The 23,201-nt window shown below is 38.9% G+C and overlaps 1 protein-coding gene across 2 annotated transcripts in view; it reads right to left on the bottom strand.

Annotated features, from left to right (window-relative positions):
- LOC117292394 (probable ATP-dependent RNA helicase DDX17) overlaps nucleotides 1–23,201 on the bottom strand; it is a 35,145-nt gene that overhangs the window by 4,091 nt on the left and 7,853 nt on the right. For both annotated transcript variants that reach the window (XM_033774422.1, XM_033774423.1), the window contains exons 2-11: nucleotides 18,145–18,364; nucleotides 16,195–16,291; nucleotides 15,085–15,284; nucleotides 13,875–14,016; nucleotides 12,860–13,020; nucleotides 11,077–11,249; nucleotides 8,280–8,390; nucleotides 7,700–7,761; nucleotides 5,829–5,888; nucleotides 1,498–1,731 (exon numbers count right to left, since the gene is read on the bottom strand). In XM_033774422.1, coding sequence (XP_033630313.1) covers nucleotides 1,498–1,731; nucleotides 5,829–5,888; nucleotides 7,700–7,761; nucleotides 8,280–8,390; nucleotides 11,077–11,249; nucleotides 12,860–13,020; nucleotides 13,875–14,016; nucleotides 15,085–15,284; nucleotides 16,195–16,291; nucleotides 18,145–18,364 — 1,460 coding nt within the window. The remainder of the gene's footprint in view (nucleotides 1–1,497; nucleotides 1,732–5,828; nucleotides 5,889–7,699; nucleotides 7,762–8,279; nucleotides 8,391–11,076; nucleotides 11,250–12,859; nucleotides 13,021–13,874; nucleotides 14,017–15,084; nucleotides 15,285–16,194; nucleotides 16,292–18,144; nucleotides 18,365–23,201) is intronic.

Raw genomic sequence — 23,201 nt, 5'->3', positions numbered from 1 at the left:
CTTTGAGGAAGAAAATGCGACTTTCACGCCAATCTCTGCAAAATTTGAAGAGCCATGCACAAGAATGGAGTTTCTTAAGAAGAAAAACCTTTAAAAAACGCATAAACCAGTTATGGTTTAATACCAAAAACAGGTTAACCCTTTCAATTCCACATTGTTTATTGCAAGCGCCCAACCGGAAACCGTATTGTTGACAAAGGTCACAATGCTGTGTACCGTATTTTTTCACACTAAAAAAAATATAACGCAATTTGCAGTGTGTACTGTTTTCACTCTTGATTTTCTGTGGGAAGACATTTTTTTTTTGAAAAACTTTGTGCATGCAATTTTTAGCATATGAAATGACCTTTCCTACGATGTCAAATTTGTATATATTATCTTAATTTTGTTTGCAAGATTTCTGGCTAAAAAAAATACTACTATTTTTATTCGGGATTTCTGTCTCAATAAAAACAACAAGATTTTCAACCTATTTTTCCTCAAGAAAAGTTAGTAAAAACTTCTCAGAAAATATAACCGTTTTATTATAAGCTTCTATTTCTATTTGTACCAAAATCGGAAACTATTTTGCTGAAAAATCTTATCTGTTTTGAGAGTGTTCAGCCACCACGGTCACTGCGACCAGCACGAGTGGGTCCAGGCCCGCCCGCCATGCACGCCCAAGCCCACGGCGTTGAACGGTCCAGTTAGCTACCGTTGGTATATAGTCCGGTTTTGTCATCATCTGACTGCATGTCTGGCGACGAAATGCCACGATTTGCTGCCAAATGTTCACTAGATTCTTTGTCAGAACTTCCCAAGTCTTTTTATAGAGTCACTATAGCCAAAACCTCCGTGCAGTGAGCAGACATGATGGTGATTTTTGTCGAAAAAAAAATGGAAGCATGAAATCTTGAGGTGTACTTTTCTCGGAAAATCATAATGGCGACCCCCCTAAACAATACATACCATTGCAATGCTTGGTAAACAAGCAACCCGTCTATATGAAACCTAACAACAGAGGGCGCCAAACAAAATAAATACACTCTCTCAAAGGCAAGGCTTTTTTCAGTCGAGTTTTCTCGACATTGGGACGGAGCGACTACACAACGCACAGTCGAGTTTTCTCGACAATGGTAAGGAAGCGCTTGCATTGCGCGGTCGAGTAAACTCGACAATGGTATTGAAAGGGTTAATACATAATAATTTTTTGTCTCACTGAGACAACAATTATTTTGTGTATTTTAAAATCAGTGTGCGCGTATTCTGCAAGGAGCAATTTAACCATTGTTTTCGTTATCACTGCAGTGTGACTGGCCCTTTACTTTGAAATGAGATATTGATTGAGAAAACAATGCGTTGTTCAAGTAATATATATTTTTGCTGACAATTAATATCAAGGAGGAAGTAAGCGCGTTAAGTGTTGTTTAGTGAATGTTTTTGATCAAACAACTTTGTTTTAAAAAAAAAACTATAGATGGCTCACTAAACTACTTTTTGAATTAAAACGAGACTTACCTCTACCAAACGCCCGAGCACTCTGAGCAAGTTGGATCAATTTCGGATGAACCTTCTGGTTAGCTTCTTGAAGCACCTGAATCAACTCATTGGCCTGCTTGGCATTGTTGGCAGTGAAAAAAGTGTAAGCAGTACCCGTATTCGAACTTCGTGCTGTTCGTCCAATACGATGTACATAGTCCTCAGAAGAATTTGGGTAGTCATAATTAATGACAAATTTGATGTCATTAACATCTGTAAAAAAAATATGGTTGTTTCATATTTTAAAACAAGAAAGAAAATACCAGTTACAGCATATAAACAACATAGCTTTTAAACAAAGCAATATCAATTGTGAAGACATCCAATAAATTTGTTATCTCCAGAAATTGTTCAAGTGTATTGTGACGATATGCAAAGAGACAGCACTACAGTCAAGTTCCTCATACAAAACAATCAGAATAAGAGATTCAAACAATACTTGAGAAGTTGTCCATTACCTGACAGGAATAGAATAATGATACTTGTCCAAAACAGTTGAATGAAATTTATCAAGTACAAATATGACATGGTACAAAACAACACACAGGCTTAATCATATTAATAATAATGACTTCTCTCAATATGGTTTCATATGCCTCTTCTTTTTTAGTACATGATTTAAAAACATTCCAACGTAACTTGTTGATTTTCAAGACGCCCTTTTTTGGGTCTTCTCAGTATCATAATTACCAAAACAGAAAAAGAAAAAAAGAAATAGGTGAAAGTAAACCTTAAAACCTCAATGCTGGTCATGATGCACACTCCCTAAACGTGCAATGTGTACTTACATCCCTCATGATGACAGCTGCATGAAGCACGAGTCATTGCACATCGGGTGTCACAAGAGCAATTATATCCAGGAGGCCGATACTCCGAGGTAGCTTGTCTTGTGACACCAAGTCAGAGGTGTCCTAAAGAAGGAGCCTCCTCCAACAGGGAGCATGCATCGGTTGATTATGTGGGTGCCGTATTTCAGCACCAAAACCTTTCCATCAGATGTTGCTAATGTTCATCAGCACATTACAGTGCCAACCTTCAAGTAGTAGCAGTAAATACTGTACTCACTTCAGCATGTGGCAAAACTGTATCAGCCTCTTTGTCAGCCACATGCCAAATAAGTAGCTGAACAAAAGCTAACACCAAATGAACTGGGTTTTTTTTTCTTCTTTTTCTCGAATAGACAATAAACAACAAGAAGGTTTTTTGGAATCCTGATTGTAATGTGTTTTAAGTTAACATGTAGTGTGAGCCATGTCAGTTTGAACGATAACTGATCAAAAAAGGTTTAGAATTTTTCTTTTGTCTTTATAATGTATCTTGTAGCCAGTTTTCCAGTAAGGTGCGATCAGTTCATTTATGGCGTATAAACTGCATATTGTGATGACGTAGAAGTGATGAAGGCATTTTCTCAACAAGACGAGCCTGTATTAAATCAATCACTAGTGTGTGGGGAGAGGCGTTGCTTTCTATGTAGGCCAAGGTCCTGGTGCAGCAACTCCAAAGATTGAGATTGCACCATATACTGGTTTGGACTCAAATTCAGTCCTAACTTTAACAAGGACTCTGTAAGTGTAAAGACAAAAGCTTTCATCATATTTTCATCACACTACATGCTTTCCCAAGTTTTTGGTAAAATACAAACTTCAATACTTTGACTATTCATCAACCAAAGAGGGTCTGTTTAGAATTAAACCCTAATTATAAATCACCAGGTTTTAATCATTTAACAATAATGCAAACATCACAACTTAGTCTAGGAGAACCAAGATATAGTCTACCTTTGTGTTCATTCACATACTCAAAAGCTATCAATGTGCACTGGTGGCAAAAAGTCTTATAACAAATTTCATTTACCAGGGCCAACTACTTGTACACATAAATGTGGCAGGTACATGAAGGATGTTCAAATCAAGATCATTGTTTTTTTTTGTTTTTTTATTCGGTGAAACTAAATTCACCTTAATCAGAGTTAAACAATTTATTCCGTTATTAGTTCCCTGTGTAACTTGTGTACAAACACAACCAATGGGGTCTTTCCCAGACAGTGAATGTGTTGCTTTGGCTACAGCCAGGAGTAGCACCCGCCATAATTCAACTCTGCAAAACGCAACAGAGTGATTCCATATTGGTAGGGGTCACCTAAAAACCTAACATTCATCTATGGGTATAATGGATAAAGGCACATGGAAAAATTTCAAGTCCAAGTCGTTTCGGGATTGTGGCCTGTCATGTCATTTTAGTGTTGCCCATCTTATAACTACTGGCCCTGTAAGAACAAAATAAATCATTATTCTCTAACCATAGTCAACTAGTTGTCATACTTTATTACAACACTATGGGATCAGTAAAAACACCACGATACTTTTAAATAACCTTGTGCATTGCTGCGATATGCAGAAATACGCAAATCAAAACATTTCAAATTATTATTTCACAATAAAGAAGATTTTATTGGCCAAATCCTTTCCCAACTGCTGGGTAACTGCCAGGGATTTCAACTGCAAGGTAACCATGGAGTATATAAAAGGAACCAATGCATTACCACTGTACCGTCATTTCCAGCTTATAAACAGCAGTTTATATGTTGATTTTGGCCTTTTTTTAAAACTTGTGCGCCAAGCGGTTGGAAGCCGACATATTAATATTGAACGTACAGCGACTGATGTGCCGCCCGCCAGTCACTGCTCATGCCACTAAAAAATGCAAACACGCACGGCCCCTCTGTGCGCTCGCTCACGACTGCAGTTTATATGACGGGCGGCTTATATGCCGACACCTAATTCTTATTTTTTATATTTTGGGGCAGTGCAGTTTATATGCTGGATGGAAAGGCCTAAAGAATACCAAATTTTTTTCTCAACTTTGTCCTATAACTTAACCAGTCTACAACAAATTGGTTTCTATTGTCATTAAGTACGATGCTAAGGTTTATTATACTGGAATAGCAACCATTAGTGTTACTTTTTTAGTTAAGTGCAAAATAGTCAGTAAAACATAATACAGTCACACGCATTTCATTTTTTTACACCGCAAACTTTGTAACATCCAAAATGCTCGCGCCATCTTTATAAAATAAAGGCCAGCTTCGCACAAACGCCCTCTAGCGTCTGTTGTAGCTTACATACACAGTAATTTATTAGGAAACTATTGGAAACATATGTGTATGCGCAATAAAAACGCTAAAACTATGTTGTAAGAAAAAATCTTTAAAATAAATAAAAAATTCAAGGGATGTTTTATTTATCATCGTGATCATAAAATCACAATCCCCTTCTGTTATGGTAAGTGTTCTTATGAACCCGGTATGTGTTGATGTACAAGCAGTGAATGGGGTCGTCTTGCAGAAATTTAAAATTTGCGATACAGCAAGCCTTTGTATAGTTAACATGTTGCGTTGAATCCGCCGAGCGTCTTATCAGCAGGAAAATACAGTACTTTTCCCCATGAAAGTTCTTTATTGGAAAGGTAATTTTTTGTTCACAGTAAACAGTCTTTTCTCCTGTACATGATAGCTCCTCCCGGCTCCAGGCGTATTTGCACAGACAGTTGTTTTATTCATATGAAATGAACTTCAATCCCATTTTTTAATACTGTTGTAAGAGACTTTACAAAATGTCTGAAAGCACAAGTGGACATCAATACAAGTGAACCAAACTAGCGATCAAACTCATGAAATGAATTTTGTGCGATTTAAAAGAGATATTTGACAGAAAATGTAAAGTTTAAAAACCGCACACATTAAAAGCTGGTATTTGTTTTTAGCAGTTTTCCTTCTTTTAGAATCAAAATTTGATTGAGCCTGCATACCAACATAGCTTCCTGGGCCTTTACACATGCCAGGAGAGCAAAGTACACTGTTTGAAACGTTGAGACCACACCAGCTCTTTTCAGAGCCAACACTCTTCTCAAATGAGATTTACCATGGTTGTAGCTACAAGTCTACTATTTGTATTTATATTTACTGTTTTTGCATATTCGTTTATTCAAATTTATCATCAACTGTAAACTGAGCAATATACATAAATTAGTATTATTATTTCTGTTTTTAAATAACACCAGCAATAAACATCATGGCAATGCCACATACTCCAAAATGAGTAAAACAATCCTAAAACTCGGTTTTCACAAACCCAGCTTTTGAGTTGTTTGGTGCAGATCTGCTTTCATCGAGACAATAAGTGACCATATGACTACACAAGTACATGATGAAGGTTTCACCTGGGTCTTTGTATCATACACACTTGAAACTCTATTGTATATAGCCTGTCAAACGATTCATACACCACATGTACTGTACTATTGTTACTTACCTAATCCTCTTGACGCAACATCAGTAGCAACCAGTATAGGTGCCTTGCCTGATCGGAACTCTGCAAATAAAACGTCATTATCTATTAGCCCTTTTCAGATACTTAAACCACTTAGCCTTTAACCTACAAAAGTAGAATACTTGAAATAATGTATCTTTCTAATTATGTTACTTGCACATAGATACTTTAGCTTCATTATTGATAAAAAAAGTTGTTGGTTTATATTTTAATAAAAAACCCTCAAATATCTGAACCATTAAATACACTCAACACTATTGGTTATTGTCAAAGACCAGTCTTCTCACCTGGTGTATCGCAACATATGCATGAAATAACAAACCTGTGAACATTTGAGCTAAGTGGTTGTCGAAGTTGCGGAATTAAAATGAAAGAAAAAATTATCCTTGTCACTTGAAGTTGTGTGCTTTTAGATGCTTGATTTTAAAACCTCAAAATTTAATTCTTAGATCTCAAAAGCAAATTTGTTAAAAATTACTTCTTTCTCAAACTACGTCACTTCAGAGGGAGCCGTTTCTCACAATGTTTTATACTATCAACCTCTCCCTTTTACTCGTTACCAAGTAAGGTTTTATGCTAATAATTATTTTGAGTAATTAGCAATAGTGTCCACTGCCTTTAAGAGAGTAAATACTGAAAAAAGGGACCGATTGTTTAATTAAAATAAGTATTATTTGAAGCTTTGCATGGTGTGGATAAATAGGGGGGGGGGGAATATTTTTAAAAAGTAAACTTGCGGGTGCAGCCATGTGTAAATCCCTTTTGTTTACCCTGAAAAGTTGTACCCGCCACGGTTGTACCCGCCACGGTTGTACCCGCCACGGTTGTACCCGCCACGGTTGTATCCTGAACAGTCGACCCGCAACGGTTGTACCCGCCACGGTTGTACCCGCCACGGTTGTATCCTGAACAGTCGACCCGCAACGGTTGTACCCGCAACGGTTGTACCCGCAACGGTTGTACCCGCAACGGTTGTACCCGCAACAGTTGTACCCGCAACAGTTGTACCCGCAACAGTTGTACCCGCAACAGTTGTACCCGCAACAGTTGTACCCGCCACGGTTGTACCCGCCACGGTTGTACCCGCCACGGTTGTACCCGCCACGGTTGTACCCGCCACGGTTGTACCCGCCACGGTTGTATCCTGAACAGTCGACCCGCAACGGTTGTATCCGCAACGGTTGTATCCGCAACGGTTGTACCCGCAACGGTTGTACCCGCAACAGTTGTACCCGGAACAGTTGTACCCGCAACGGTTGTACCCGCAACAGTTGTACCCGCAACGGTTGTACCCGCAACAGTTGTACCCACCATGGTTGTACCCACTACGGTTGTACCCACTACGGTTGTACCCACTACGGTTGTACCCGCCACGGTTGTACCCGCCACGGTTGTATCCTGAACAGTCGACCCGCAACGGTTGTACCCGCAACGGTTGTACCCACTACGGTTGTACCCACTACGGTTGTACCCGCAACGGTTGTACCCGCAACGGTTGTACCCGCAACGGTTGTACCCGCAACGGTTGTACCCGCAACGGTTGTACCCGCAACAGTTTGACCCACAATGGTTTGACACGCAAGTTTACTTTTATTTATAGTTCCTTCCTAGAATTCCAATATGGCAAAATGATGTAATTTTAACCCGTTTCTAAATCTTTGACTTATTCAAGTAATAAATCCCAAGGCAACTTTTTTACCAAACATTAAGTTCTGAATAAAATAAAAGTCATCAGTTCTCACATCCTTCCAGTTGTTATATTATATGGGAACTTTTACTAAACCTAGAACAAAACTATTCATAAAAGTTTGACCCATTCCTTTCAATTTCATCAAAAATACATTTCAGCTTACCATTCAGCACCCAATCACGCTCTGGTTGAGACTTATCACCATGTATGCACATTGCTGGCCATCTGATAATATTAAAACAAGAATACCACGAGTAAGATTTTTAGGGGCAGAATTTAAGTAGATTTTCATATGGTAACGTAGATAGATTGAAATCAACAGAAAGTCTGCATGAAGTCAAAGAAACATAGCTGTTTACCGGTTACGAGCTCTCCAAATATGACTCCAAGCTCATAGCAATGATTGCCCACTTAACCTTCTAGCATTTTTTACTCCAGAACATGGATGGTAATTTGTATGAAAGTTTGAACCCCTCCCAGTAATTATATACTGTTTCAGATTTGGTTCCATTTTAACAAAAACTTTATGTAAAGGAGATCAAAATTCTTGAAATTTTCTAATATTTATGTTGAAAATCTGCGGAATCTGCCCTTTCAAATGGAAAAAGGGGTTTCAATAGTGACAAAAACATCTGGGGCTTTTCATATTATTAAGGCCACACCTCAGTTTGAATCAGTTAACCAAAGTCCAAATGACGCACACCAATTATTTTGAATTTGATTTACAGAAGGAGGTTACTTACCCATCTTTGCGCATTTTCCTTGTAAGCTCATCTGTCCGTCGTTTTGTTTCAGCAAAGATAAGAGTTTTGTTTTCTTTTTCTCCCATTATTTGTTCAAGCAGTTTGATCAACCTTCATAACAAAAAAGAAAATGTTAATGTTTCTCATTTCACTAAAATTAGTAAACCTATACCATCAGTATAGTATACATTATCATTAATTAACTTTTGCAAAGACAGAAGGCTATCTCGAGGAATGGTAACTGCCTCTTGACTCAAAAGAAGAAAACATTAGTTTAAAGGCTTTTTTGCCACTCACAACAATGGTTTATAGCCGTTGATTGTAGTTTATTTTACCATATTCATAACAGAGCTCGCTAGACTCCAAAACAAAACACAGTCACAAACTGAGAAACAAAATATCACACCGTGTGCCGCACTCCTGCAAAATGGTACAATGTACATCAGCCTTGAAGCATATTCAAACATTTATAACTCTCGCAGATTGAGGGCACGCGCAAGCCAGGGCAACGTTTATCGAATTTGTTTGTTGCCCTACCGTCCGTAGCCTTGGTGCAAGACGTTTCTCGTTTCCTTTTCACGCACACCGCGGCCAATTCACCGACAGCGCGCGCACCGACTCACCTGACTTATAGTCCACTCACCGCCCCGGAGAAACGTCTTGGTCCGTGTGCTGATCGCTCGGGAAATTACGAGCACATTCCAATCATGCCGTGCTGCGCTAGGCCTGCATAACTCTGACGTAGCAGTATCAGCATAATTTCCCACAGTCTGGTATCTGTACGTCTTCTGTGCAACGCAACCAGAAACAGCGAGGCTTCCTCGTCGTATGTTAGTTGGTGTGTCGGGCTTGTACATTTACGTTTGTCTTTTAATTTTTGTAAACATGATTGCTGCTGAACGATGTGCGAATTTTAGTTTGCCCTAAAATACGTTTTTGGGGAAGACTGATTTTGAGAATTTTTGTAAGTGCAATTAATTGAGGGGAATGGAATCTTAAAATGTTATGAACGATGATGTTTTTTAGCAACAGAGCTAACAAAAATAGATCGATGTACACGAGCGTGGGATTTTCTGGCATTTTTAGTCTTAGTCCAAAGGGTGACTTTGTAGGTAAAAGTAATTATAGGGTCACAGTGCCTGAAAGTACTTTTTATGCAGAAAAAACTAAACACTACATCCAAAACTTCCGTATCATACTCACACAGCTTGGTCAAAGTCAACCAGTGGTCGACCACTATTAAAATGATATCTAAGCATTACTCTATGATCTAAGCCTATGAGTAATTTGACACGTCTTCGCGAAGATAAGAAGCCCAGCCACAACACCACGTTGGCATTCGGTTGTGTACTGTGTGCATGTGTACAAGAAGGTACATGTATATATCCTTTGCCCACGCACTTGGCCACAAGTAGACATGACATTTAATGGAGGACAATTTTGGCGAACGATTGTGATCTTTTCGCCCAAAACTGTGCCGGCCATGCAGGATATCTTTCTTTATTTTCGAAATAATGTGCAAATACACCCATACAAGTTACAAGTTCTCTCATCTGCAAATAAAACACTCGACTCTTCGAGTCTTGCCGATGGGGTCAGCAATATTGTTATAGTATGTTTTCATTGACTGACAATTTCTTCCCTCTAACAATCGATCGCAACCGCTGATCTCTAATTAATAATAACATAAAGATCAGTGATCGCCTTTGCATGCCCAACAAAACGCACATGGTGTGTATTTCCCCGGGTTCCCGCCGTAGCATGATGCAGCGAGGCTTTTTGACTCGACACGTCGGGTGCATGCAAGTTACCAGGCTGGCCCGCTTGTCTGTTTCCAGTTGTGCGCGTGCGTAGTATTTTGTTGACCCACACGTTGAATATGTATACGAAGGTCACATAACTCAATCTAGCACACGGACCAAGACGTTTCTCCGGGGCGGTGAGTGGACTATAAGTCAGGTGAGTCGGTGCGCGCGCTGTCGGTGAATTGGCCGCGGTGTGCGTGAAAAGGGAACGAGAAACGTCTTGCACCAAGACTATACCGTCCGCTGAAGCTTGATGCTCTTAACGACGAAACCTCTAGTCATTAATTCATGAAAATGGTGTTTGATGGGAAAGTATTGTTCAGGGCCAAATAAAGGGATAACATCGACCAAAAATAAGTGTTTTATTTGGGGTGTTTTGGTTTTTGTTTTTTTGGTTTTTTTTTTCGTTTTGAAAATATTATTCTACCTCTATGGTCCTATCATCACCCCATTTCTTATTCCCACACCGTGCGTAGCATTGGCATGATGCGGCATGTTAGTTTTGATTTAGTCTTTAAAAATAAGGTTGTTCTGACCGAAATGGACGTCATTCATTCTCCGGCGTCGTCTGGGCCGGGGATTAATTAACATTATTTATAAGAAAAGGATTATCTCAAGCATTTGTTGCTTCCAAGTCATACAAATGGGCACCATTTTTATTACGTCATACCAACGAGCGCCATTTTGGTTACGACATGCTGCCTTCATAAAAAAAGTCTGTTTGGAACACTGCATTGAACTTTGCCCTTACACACGTACGCATGTGCTTTGCCCATCATCCATATCTGCAAAAGTTATTGATGTTTGAATAACCTTACTCAAAGGCTGTGTCTCTAAGGCTGTGTCCAGTAAAGAATCTGTGTAAACAGGCACCGGAAAAAGGTCTAGTCAAGCTTTCTTAGAGCAAATCTTAGCCTACAGAATGTTAAAACCATCACATGACTTATCACTACAAGTGTATAAACAGAGTTTCTAAAGTAAACTGAACTCACTTTTCGTCTTTTTGAAAGTCATCACAGACATCTATTATCTGCAAGATGTTGTGATTAGCAGACAATGAAAGAGATCCAATATTAACTGTATGATAATCACACAAGAATTCCTCAGCAAGCGCACAAACATCCTTCGGCCATGTAGCACTCCACATCAACACTTGTCTATCAGGCTGTTGACAAAACCATAAAAATGTTTGAACAATCACTTACATGGTATGACAGAAAATTTACCATTTTGTTATGCTCCTGACGATTTGATTTAAAACATTTCATTTAATTTTAGTTTAATTTAAGACCACATTTAGATTTGGATGGTAGAAGCAACTTTACTATGTATGTGTCAGTTGGGTTTCAAAATATTTTGTTGTTTAATTAATTTCTTGGCGACTCACACTGGGGACAAAATATGCTGCGAGAGCAATGTGTTAATGGGTACGAGGTTTTTATTTAGCATAGGATGTAACTAGAACCAGGTTGAGATAAGACCCCATAGGTAGTGCTGGGCAACTAGTACTGAGTAATCACTCTTCACTTAATCGTTACTACAAAACAAGTAATGACTTATTTATAATTCCCAAGATGCATTGGGGCATAATGAGGATTGTGAGCGATGTGCAGAAAAAAAACTTGTGCGCAGGTCATAGGAAAAAGGGAGGAAAACTCGCTTGATCTTGGGCCAGCGCTACGAGTCTGTTAAACAGGCTTTGTACTGAAGCTTAGACAAAACATAAACACTAGTGCTGGGCGAATAGTGAAATTTTGGTATTCGGTTACCGCTGGCCAACTATTCGAAATTAACTGGATATTCAAATAGTTTTTCACCAATAGAAGGCGATATTAAAAAATTTTAAAATGGGCGGATTGATTTTAGTTTTAGACAGTGTCACTCGGTTCATTCATAAAAATAACCGGATCTAATTTAAAGATGGCGATTCGCTAATTCTTTTGATCGTGATTGACTCTACGTGAAGGAAAACTTTCGTAATCTTTGAACAATTACTACAGAAATGTCATTGTTTTAACTCTTCCAAAGGTGAGCATAGTTAAATACTTAATTTATGCTGTTTTATGCTGTCTTAATAAAGTTTCTTAAAGATTCAGACAAAACATTCCTATCAGTTGTCGCCCGACATCCGCGGATATTCGGATATTAAAAGAATATCCGGTTACTTGGTTGTAATTACAGGACTATCCGGTTTATAAATAGGTATTCGCGCCCATTGCGGGTATCCGGTTAAGGAAAAAAAGGCATTCGCAGTTACGGATAGGAAAACCTATTCGCCATTAACCGGATATTCAAATTATTCGCCCAGGCCTAATAAACACAGGCCTGTATGCTTCGTTTTTAAAATGGCAAGGGCACTTTCTCCTTGGTAAAGGGCACCCTATGAGGAACATAATTTTACTGTCACATTTAAGGGGCACCAAGACAGTGACCAGGGAGGCCTCCGCGAAGCATCAGGCCTGTTAACAGAAACATCGGCCACAATTCTTACATGGCAACACTTTGTTGTTCCTCCTCGTTTTGAAGATAATTTTGTGTCATTCCTAATAGATATGTAGGTCCTTGATGACTGCAAGATTTATTATATTACATTGTCGCCTAAACAAATCAGCCGCATGAACGTGTATAATAATAAAAAGAGATCAAATGCACACACACACACGAACGTATATTGAGAGTAAACAAAAAGAACGAGAGGGATCTTCAGTCAACAACCTTAAAGTGCTAACTTTATGTTAGCAGATGATATACAAATAAGAATTGTGAAAAACTTGCCCTTATTTGTTCCATAATCTTCCTGATTTGTGGCTCAAATCCCATATCCAGCATACGGTCAGCCTCATCTAATACAACATAGGTACATCTTGCCAAATTCGTCTTCTTCCCTTCCAAGAAATCAATCAGACGTCCAGGTGTGGCAATAACTATTTCGCTTCCTGTATTGTCAAAGTTGAAAACAAGGGGTACATGTCAAAGTTGAAAACAAAGGGTACATGTCAATTTCACTACTTTCATATCACCTTTTTTTTCAGGGATATGATAGACTGTTGAGAATTTTTTTTTAATCAGAGTGCAAAGCGCTAAAGCATGCGAGCTCAAAAACTTGAAGCCCAATTATTAACATTAATCTTTGTTTAAAATAGCCCTACTTTGATAAATGGGGCGTTCTTATCTCCATTTCTTTTAGAATTTGATCTTTGAAATTAAAAAATTAAACACAGAATTCTGTTTTAAGGCACTAAACACTATAACTATTGGTCATTAATTAAATAATTGTTATCATAAAAACTTACTTGGTAACAAGCAATGAGATCTTTGAACCTTTGAATTTCGAGTTATGCCCACAATTTAATTTTGTTTAAAGCCATTATACACTTTCGGTACAGGAAAAAAAAAAAGTTCACAGATTTACAAATAATTTACAGGGTTTACAGAAGGTAATAGTGAAAGACTTCTCTTGAAATATTAGTCCATGAAATGCTTTACTTTTTGAGAAAACAGTAAAACAATATCAATTCTCAATAGCGAGAATTACGGATTTATTTTAAACACATGTCATGACATGGCGAAACGCGCGGTTACAAAGGTGGGTTTTCCCGTTATTTTCTCCCGACTCCAATGACCGATTGAGCCTAAATTTTCACAGGTTTGTTATTTTATTTATAAGTTGTGATACACGAAGTGTGGGACTTGGACAACACTGTTTTCTGAAAGTGTATAATGGCTTTAATGAAAATCACAAAATCATATGATTTTTGTGTTAACTTTTCAAAAGAGGCATCTTATTTACCTCTTTCTAGATCTCTTAGCTGGGGTGCCTTGGGTGCTCCTCCATAAACACAAGTACTCTTCAGTCTTGATGTTTTACCAAATTGATAAGCAACACTCTGCACCTGCTGAGCAAGTTCTCTGGTTGGCGCAAGCACCAGACACTAAAAACAAAACAAAAAATTACACACAAACATTGATCAAAATAATTTCACTGAAGTCAATCCTCCAAGATCAACCAGTCAGTGTGAGTGTTAAGTCAATCCTGAACCAAATAGTTTAAAATCAATAAGTAAAGCCCAGTTCATACTTCCTGTAAAACGACTGTGCAAGTCTCGCGCTCACCGGAGCGACATGAAAAGGCTTTCCAACCCGCGCGACCAAAACAAGCTTCTGCTTAAGTTTCGTGATCGGAGATGGGCACAAATTCTAAAAGTAATTTTTATGGTAATAAGGTACGTTAAACTAAATTAATGTCCAAACAAAATCTCACCAACGTAAAACTCCATAAGGTTGGGACCACAATGGTCCCGGAAGTTCAGTTTCTCGCGAGACGTTGCACAGTCTATACAGGGTTCTCCACACCACCCCTTCATTCTCAAAATACCAAATGCACCCGTTCAAAAATGTCAGCGCCCTGGCAAAATCGACAGCGCCCGAACAATAAATCTTAAGAATTACTTTAAAAATGAAACAGACTGGTAAATGCCTAGTTTGGTGGGGTACAATAAGCCACTTCGGAATGTCAGCTGCGCATGTCTTATTACTGCTGATTTTGTTTATCTCCCATAACCTTTGGACAATACCAGCGGGTATTGTACAAAGGGTTATGGGAGATAGACAAAATCCGCTGTCAGCAGTAACAGACAAGTGCAGCTGACATTCCGAAGTGGCTTATTCCCAAGGTGATTGTGGAGCCCTATCCTATGTTACGTTACGCTGCCTGGGACACAGCTGTCAAAGCTGGTGACCTGGTTATGGTTTAGCCATACAAATAAGATGCATTTAGCTTTCTGCAGACTGTTACAAGGGCTTTTAAGGTAGTAGATTCTCGTGCTTCGACACAAACATTACTGTCCCTTGGTCATGTTTTAATTATTGTTGTGCATGGAAGTGTTTTCTGGAGGTAGGCTTTGTTCACCAAAACAATCCTACTTCCCAACATATATGATTGTTTTATTGTTGGACAAAGATTGTTATTCAGCACCTTGTGGTTTTATTGTAATACTCACAATGGGCCCCTCATTGGGCTCCAAGAATGGCTGGTGGTTGATGTGCACAATAGCTGGTAGTATATAGCTAAGAGTTTTGCCAGAACCAGTCTGAGCAATGCCAACCATGTCTCTACCACTCATTGCTAGAGGCCATCCTTGAGCCTGAATTGCAGTAGGTTCATTGAAGCCACATTTTGCCAGTTCATTCAACACATAGTCTGATTGAGAGAAAAAGAAAAACATTATGGTGAGTTGTTATTTTCTCAAGTAAGCAATCAGCAGTATTTAACGTAGAAATATGGTGTTCTAAATGGGGTGTTTAAGTGCTTTGTGCAAGTTTCACGAAAGGTGACATTTACTTTAATAATAAAATAATGTTTAAAAAACCAACCAAAGATTTCAATGGCGTTGCATAATCTGTCTTCATTGTTATAACCAATCCTAGCAGATCGTCCTCATCCATGAAATTTCCTGTATGATCAACATCTCAAAAAGCCTCTACTTATTCAAACTCCTACTGCCAGGCTTCACGTGCCGATTCCTGTTTCGAACTGTTGGCAGGATTGTGAAGGAGGGTTTCTGGCGCCTTCAAAACCAGATTACTCCAGGCAAGTGGAACTTATTAACCATGGTAGGTATTCTGATTTTCTAACTCGGGTTGGTTGGGCTTGTAGCCTTGGATGGCAGCTTACTTAGGAGAAGTAAATCTCTGATTTCAAACCCCCAGCTGGGTCAAACAGTAAAGTCTTCATCAGCAGACTTCATAATATGCCCTTGTCCCGCCAGCTGCAAGGCAAAGTCTCTTGCCTTAAACGACGAAGGAAATACGCCAACGCACACAACGACCGAGACACAGGTTACGGCCAAGTCTTAGGGGGTGGGCGCAGCAGTGTGTCAACCGCAGGTAAAGATGAGAGACCCGTCGACTCCTTGTCTGTACACGGCCATACACGGACTATGGAACGCAAGCATGAAACAAATCCTATACTTCCAGGGGAGAAAGGCCCCAGGAGCCATGTTGCTGCAAGGACCCAACTGTGTTCGCATGGCGTACCTGACAAGGCGTGCCCCTAAACCCACTAAGATACAAAATATGTAAACAAAATAACAAAATAGAAAAAGCCTTACCTGGAAAGCATGCTTCAGTGAATCGGAACACAGGTCTTGAGCAGCTGTCACCTTTTGTTGTTATGTCCTTTTCTTGCATGAAACGGTCTATTTCAGACTGAAAAATTATAAGACACACAATCGTTTCATCAATGCTGAACAATTATTGCATGTAAGCTCATTAACTGGTTACCCATTCGTGACTATTAAGTAGCTGCCATTAAGTAATAAAACCTTGTGTCAAGTCAAGGCGATTGACATGCCATGATTTGTATGAAATTTCAATATTATTCTTGGGGAGTGCTACCCCAGGGATGAGATTCTGAAGGGAAACAAAATAAAACAGACTGAGCTTGTTTGTAACATTAACTACATTTCCCTGAAACTTTTTTGGGTTAAACAAATTTTGTTTCAAATTTTTTATTTTACAGGTTTCTTATTATTGACATTTGTGATATTGGGAAGTTAGCAATATTTAAATCCCCCACTACCTGCTCATTCAAAAGATAAATAAATACCCCTGCAAGTATGAATATTTGATCATTTAAATACCTCTATTACCTTAGAGGTTATTGAGGTCAGTCAAAAGTGCTGGCGATAGATACTCAAAATCTTCTACCTTGATTTAGTTGAATATTGTCGAAATTGTGTATGATATCAAGTAGTTTATTACAAATAAACAAAATAGCTTTCACTTATGAAAATATCTGGGTCAGAATTTCAGACTTCAAAATGGTCCATACAAAAAAGATGCCACATCTCCACATGCTGAGGTTTTGACCCAGGCCCGACATTTCGTCATTTTTAGGGCACAGCCACTTTGACCTTCGATAGGTGAAAATTTTGACGAGCGCCAAGGCCAAAGGAAAGAGCACCAATACCAAACAGAAAATTGTTCAAGGGCACAGAGGTGGAAGAATTTTTAAACTTGCGATATCTACAAAACAAGAAAATGGAAGCAAAGCATCAACATTTAATGCTCACAGGTAAATGTTGTCCAGGTGTTATAACCAATCCTAGTCATCGTTAAATTGCGCAAAATATTTGTACACAATCAGCATATATTGTGCACATTATTCCAGCACTATCGGCAAATTGCGCAAACTATTCCTGTATGGCAATCGGCAAGTGCACAAACTATTCTTGTAAGATTGACTGATTGGCAACCATTTTTTTGCAAACCATTTCAGCATAACAAAACCACTGATCCTGAACTAAAGTTACTCTTTTTACACGATCGCTCGATAGGTTCTATTTTTCTTATCCTGCTCTCCGATCTGTCTTGCCTTTTTTTTCTGTTGAACACAAGGTTCATTAGACTTGGTTCTAAGTCTGTGATCGTGCGGTTGAGTCGTCCTAATAGCCGATACATTATTGGCTGAAACACCGCCCTCTTGAAATAACCGGTCTCAGACTTCAAACCAAGTCAAAAGGTTCATCGGCTAATTAAAAATGCATGCAAATTACAAAGAAGCTGACTTTTGGGATCCAGCCGCGATGCACTACTTGTGTGTAAATGAGGCCGCATGGTGAAGTTTGGTTGTGTTGCGTTCGCTTCCGTGGCTGCATGTGCTGGATGCTACGGTGTGGATTAATTGGGCGGCGCAGTCAGGCTGCGGGTAGACAGCGGTGGATCTTGGATTTATAAGTTGAAAGGGCACTACGGCCGTGGGGAAAAAGGGCACGGCAAACTTGGACGTAATGTTTGGTTATTTTCAAGGGGCATCATGGTCACTTGAAGGGCAATGACAGCAATGGCCGTCGCAGCCGCCGTGAATTCCAGCCCTGTCAAAATCAGAGTCTGTAAACTATCCATGGTATTTAGGGCTGTTAATTTTGTTTCAAAGATTGTTTTCATCTTTTTTGTGTCGATGCTGTCATACATTTTAGGGTTGTTGACACTGCAGTTTGGATACAAAAAAGAAATTAGTTTGTACAAAAACAAACAGGAAATATTTTGAGAAAACTCACCTGTGGCCTGTTTGTAACATCAGGATGTTCTTTATAAAAGTTCTTCTCAAATGGAGTGAGCCTTGCAGGATCCCAACGTATCTTCCGTAGTCTTTCTCCAGGCTGACCAAACTTCTCTCTTAGTCCTCCCATATTTCCGAAACTGCCACCTCTTCCCCCTCCACGCCCACCAAATCGAGGAGGGCCACCTCCTCCACCAAAACTATTTCCACCACGAAACCTGAAAAAAATTCAGTTTTATTAGTAATTGGTGCTGTACTTGGGTCATTCCTTTCAAACCTAAAATCCTGAAAAGTTTGGCAGCACCCTCTGCAGATTTTTCACCACTGTGGGTGCCATGAATACACAAACAATCTTAGAATCCTACTCCTTATGCCACCTCAGTTATGAACCCTAAGAATATAAACCTCGCCCCTTCAAAAGCATCATATTTTTTACCAAGTGAGGGCGCTCTCAAACATATTTGTACTACTTCCGGGGTATATTCATTCATACCTAAAACAGTTATTATATTAAAGACTGAAACACATTACCACCACAGACATCACAGAAAATAAGACCTTTGAAGGAGCTGTGAATGGCATTTTAATGATTATATTTTTTTACAGTATTGTAGGCCTATACTGTGAATGACAAATAAACGACAATAAATATTATTTCTGAGTGCTTTCAGAAATCACGATGAACGAATTGTAACACGTGCAGTGGTCTTCACACACGTATTGGCCCGCCCTCCTTAATTTTGGCCGCCCTGCTACAATTATTGGCTGCCCTGCCCAACAAATAACTAACAGGCTATTTTTAGACTGCATTTAAAACGATAATTAACGAGCACCTGACAAGCCAAAACCAACTTCAAAACTACAGCATCGGAAATGCGATGTTAACAAATGTTAAAACATGATGCACATGGCCACATGGTTCGTATGCTGAACGATCAACCATACTCGCACACACGACGTGCACAACATTCTGTCGACCACACCATGGAAATACCCACTGCATGCAAAGTGAATAAACAGTCCGCACGCTGTGATTGGCCGTTGATAGACTCCAACACAATACACACATTCACGAACCAAGAAAGAATTGCCACACAGTGTGCCGCACGCCTGTAGAATGGTACAATGTACAGTCTTGTAAAGAAAACGACAATCACGCAATCGTCAAAATGGCTCCTTGGTCCCAACAAAATAGTAACAGTTGGTTTGATTTGCTTTTATTTCATAATCATCCGATCACAAAATAATCATAAATGATGCAGAAATCCCGAATTAGTACGAAGGCAGGAAATGTTTTGTGAGAAGGTACGAAGTGACTCGTGAGAAGGTACAAAGTGTCTTGTAAGAAGGTACGAAGGGTCCAAGGTACGAAGTGTCCAAAGTCACTTCGTACCTTGAAAAGGTACGAAGTGTCCAGGGTACGAAGTGGCAAAGGTACGAAGTGGCAAAGGTACGAAGTGGCAAAGGTACAAAGTGGCAAAGGTACAAAGTGGCAAAGGTACAAAGTGGCAAAGGTACAAAGTGTCCTGACACCTCAGCTTGTTGTTGGCTTTTCATAGAACTGAGGAATTCTAATAACATGGACAACTTTTGCATTGAATAATTTCTCAATGTGCTTTGTTGACCAATCGTTGATTCACAAAGTTTTTTTGCAAACAAAGAGTTCAAAACATGTTCAAAACAACTGATCCTCGAACCACAAATTCGTTAAAATAGTTGTTGATGGAAAAGGGATAAATTAGGGCATAGATAAATTAAGAGATAAAATCGTCAAAAAAAAACAGACAAAAAAACCCCCAAATGAAAAGATAAATCTTTCATCTACTATTGCTATACTAAATTATGGATAACTTTCCGTATGGCGCCACCACTTTTTCATTCGATATGAAAAAATGAACACCAGTCAACTCTGCCCCCAGCAATGTCGCCAGTCGCCCCCTCACTTACTAATTCGCCCCCCCCCCACCCCCGACAAAGCCCTCCCCCCCGACAGTGTTTGAATCAAGGCCAGTTTGAATTTCCCCAGTGTGGGATAATAAGGTATTACCTTATCCTATCAAAATACATCAGCTATCGACTTGTGGTTTTAATTATATTATGCAACCTGTCAACTTATCACAACAGTAAAACTTCACGAACATCAAATAATGTATCAAAACACATAAGTAGGCCTATTAGAGTTAACAAACTTTTATTCATTACAATTTTTTTTATTAAATTCTTTTTATTTAAAAACAAAATAAATAACCACCATATAACTTTAACAAATTCATGAATAAAATTTAGTTCTTTTAAGCTTACAAGCATAAGTAAATAACCACCATAATCTAGGCCAAATTAACAAGCATACCAGTTGATCGTCCCGCCCGCATCCTTTTTTTGGGGCCGCATCCTTTTTTTTATACTATTTGTTGTTTTCTTTTATCCATCTTTTCAAAAGGACAGACCTAGGAGCTTTCCCGAATCTAACGTGATGGCTCTCGAACACGTGTAACTGTCTGTTTCTTAAAATATTATTAGTGAATGCCTTCCAGCAAATCTTTTTAGTGTAATCCGACCCAGTGTTAAAAGTGTTAACACAGGTCCTCATGCAACAAATAGGCAGGGATGCCAGTGGCTCTTTCCTTCAGAGTCTGAAAAAAAATTCTGAAGGAAAAGGGGTCACCCCCCCCCCTCCCTCAGACCAAAAAAACTTTAAAAAACATAACAATTCTTTAATAAAACATAAAGAAAAAGAAAATTCTGACCCCCCCCCCCTCTCGAAAAAAAGGCAGGCATAGTCCGATTTTAGTCTCAAATTTTCCGTTTTTATATATCACAAATTTCAAAACGTTAAAAAAAAATCTGCATTTTTTTTTTTTTTTTTCATTTTTGGACCATCTTACCCTCTTATTTCTGCCTTTATAGTACTATATTTTTGTCAACCATGTTGATGGGTTCGTAATGTGAGGATCGGTTGTATAAAAAAATTAAATGTTTTGATCGGTGTCAGCAACGCACATTATTAACATTACTAGGAGGGTCCAACAACTTACCGTCAACTCGCTTGGTGCCGCCAACTCGCCGTAAACTCCTCCAAAATAAATTTAAAATCCACAAAAGATGCATAAAACTCTACAGTATAAGCTAAAAGAGAATTTGAAAAGTTTCAGGCTACATTTTGATTGTAAGAATTTTGTTTATTGATCGTGAAAAAAATATCTCTAAGCTACAAAGCCGTCGGTCGCCATCGGTCGCCATCTTGCTTTTTCACAGGCCTGTACAAAATGGACAACAGAGGGCGCTTTCCTGCATTTGGAATAGTCTTGCCTCAAGGCGTGAATGATTGGTACTGCATGTGTAGTGTGTACTGCAATGTATGTTAGTTGATCGCCGAGGCCTTAGATCAAGACTAGTTCATACCTGCCATCTTGGAAGTGGTTGAGTTGACAGCAAGTTGACGGCAGATATAATTTTATATATTTCTCCGGCCAAATGAAATATGGAGCGCCGAAAATCTTTTCCAAAACTATTATTTTCTCCAGCCACATGAAAAACGGAACGCAGGAAATCTGTTTTCAATCAAATATATATTCTCCGGCCAGATGAAATACGGAGCGCCGGAAAAGTTTTTGTTTTGTTTTTTTTCCCGGCCAGATGAAACACAGAGCGCCGGAAAAAAATCGGGGGCAATTTGAAAAAGCCGGAATTCCGGCAATAGCCGGAAAACTGGCATCCCTGAAATAGGTATAAAATAAGTTTGCGATGGGTCCAAACTAGAAACTGGTGGTCTGTTTGATTTGAAATACTAATACACCTATCGATTATAAGACGCACTGTAGAACCCCCAAGGAGGGTGCGTCAAGTCTGCATCATGTCTCTCAAAAAAGTGACGGTGGGCACGTCAAAATCCAATAGTGGTCAGTCAAAAAATCCATAGCTGCCAACATTTGAATACTTCAATTAGTAATAAAACATCGTGGAATTTCAAGGCGTTTGACATGCACACAATTTGTATAAAATGTCAGTGTTATTCTTAATCTAGAGTGCTCCCCCAGTGAGGAGATTCTTTAACAAAATTAAAATACTGAATTTTTTTGTCGCGTGACGTGTCGCACACGTAAACTATTACCCTGAACATTTCTGGGGGTCAAAACAAAAATTTGGTTCTCCTGTACGTCTTTTTTTTACATGTATGTAATAATGAAGAAAAGAAAAAAAATCAGAAAAAGAAAAAGAAAAAAAAGTTATTTTTTCTCAATTTTGGACAATCATATCCCGTTATTTATGTCCTTTGTAAATGCTTTTCATTATAAACATTTACATGTATACTGGTTTGTGATTTAAGGTTAGATTGTATACAAAACTTCTTTTGAAAAAAATGTTCGTCGACGGCGCACATTTTTTTACAAAATAAGCAGCGAGAGCGATGTGTTTATGAGTACGAGGTTATTATTTAGCATAGCATATAACTGAAACGAGGTCGAGAATAGACCCCACATGCAGCAGGTCTTCAACCCCGGACATTCGAGGTGTGTTTCCCCACTCGCCTTGACAGACATGTGCATGCGATTGTATTTATACTGAATTAACGATCTTGCACAAAGACTTGTCAAACCATTTTACGAACTTAAAAACAGTCTCTCTTTGGGATTTTTCCACCGTACCCATCAATTATTGTAAAAAAAAATACCTAGTCTGTTTACCTTTGAAAACAATCGGAAACTATCTATATTCCAACAATTCTGACAATCGCAATGTACTAAGGTAGAAGATGGAGACTCGCGGCTACATAGATTTTGACAGGTCGCCAAAACACACCCATTGATCTCTACTATATTGAATATAGTAGAGATCAATGGACACACCACACATGTGTCCATTCTGTCGCTGGTTTCCACACGTTTTCTTGTATGTATAATACGGGTTGCTGGTATCCTGCAACGCACTTATATCGATACTGTGCATTCTGTCGCTGGTTTCCAGATATTTTCTGTAATGTATAATACTTGTAGTTGGTATCCTGCAACGCACTTATATCGATACTATAAAAACCGAATGTCTTTAGTATTAGTC

The sequence above is a fragment of the Asterias rubens genome, chromosome 7, assembly GCF_902459465.1.
Source record: "Asterias rubens chromosome 7, eAstRub1.3, whole genome shotgun sequence".
In the NCBI taxonomy this organism is placed as follows: Eukaryota; Metazoa; Echinodermata; class Asteroidea; order Forcipulatida; family Asteriidae; genus Asterias; species Asterias rubens.
Note: the sequence above shows the minus strand (reverse complement) of the source record. Positions and strands in the feature narration are given on the sequence as shown.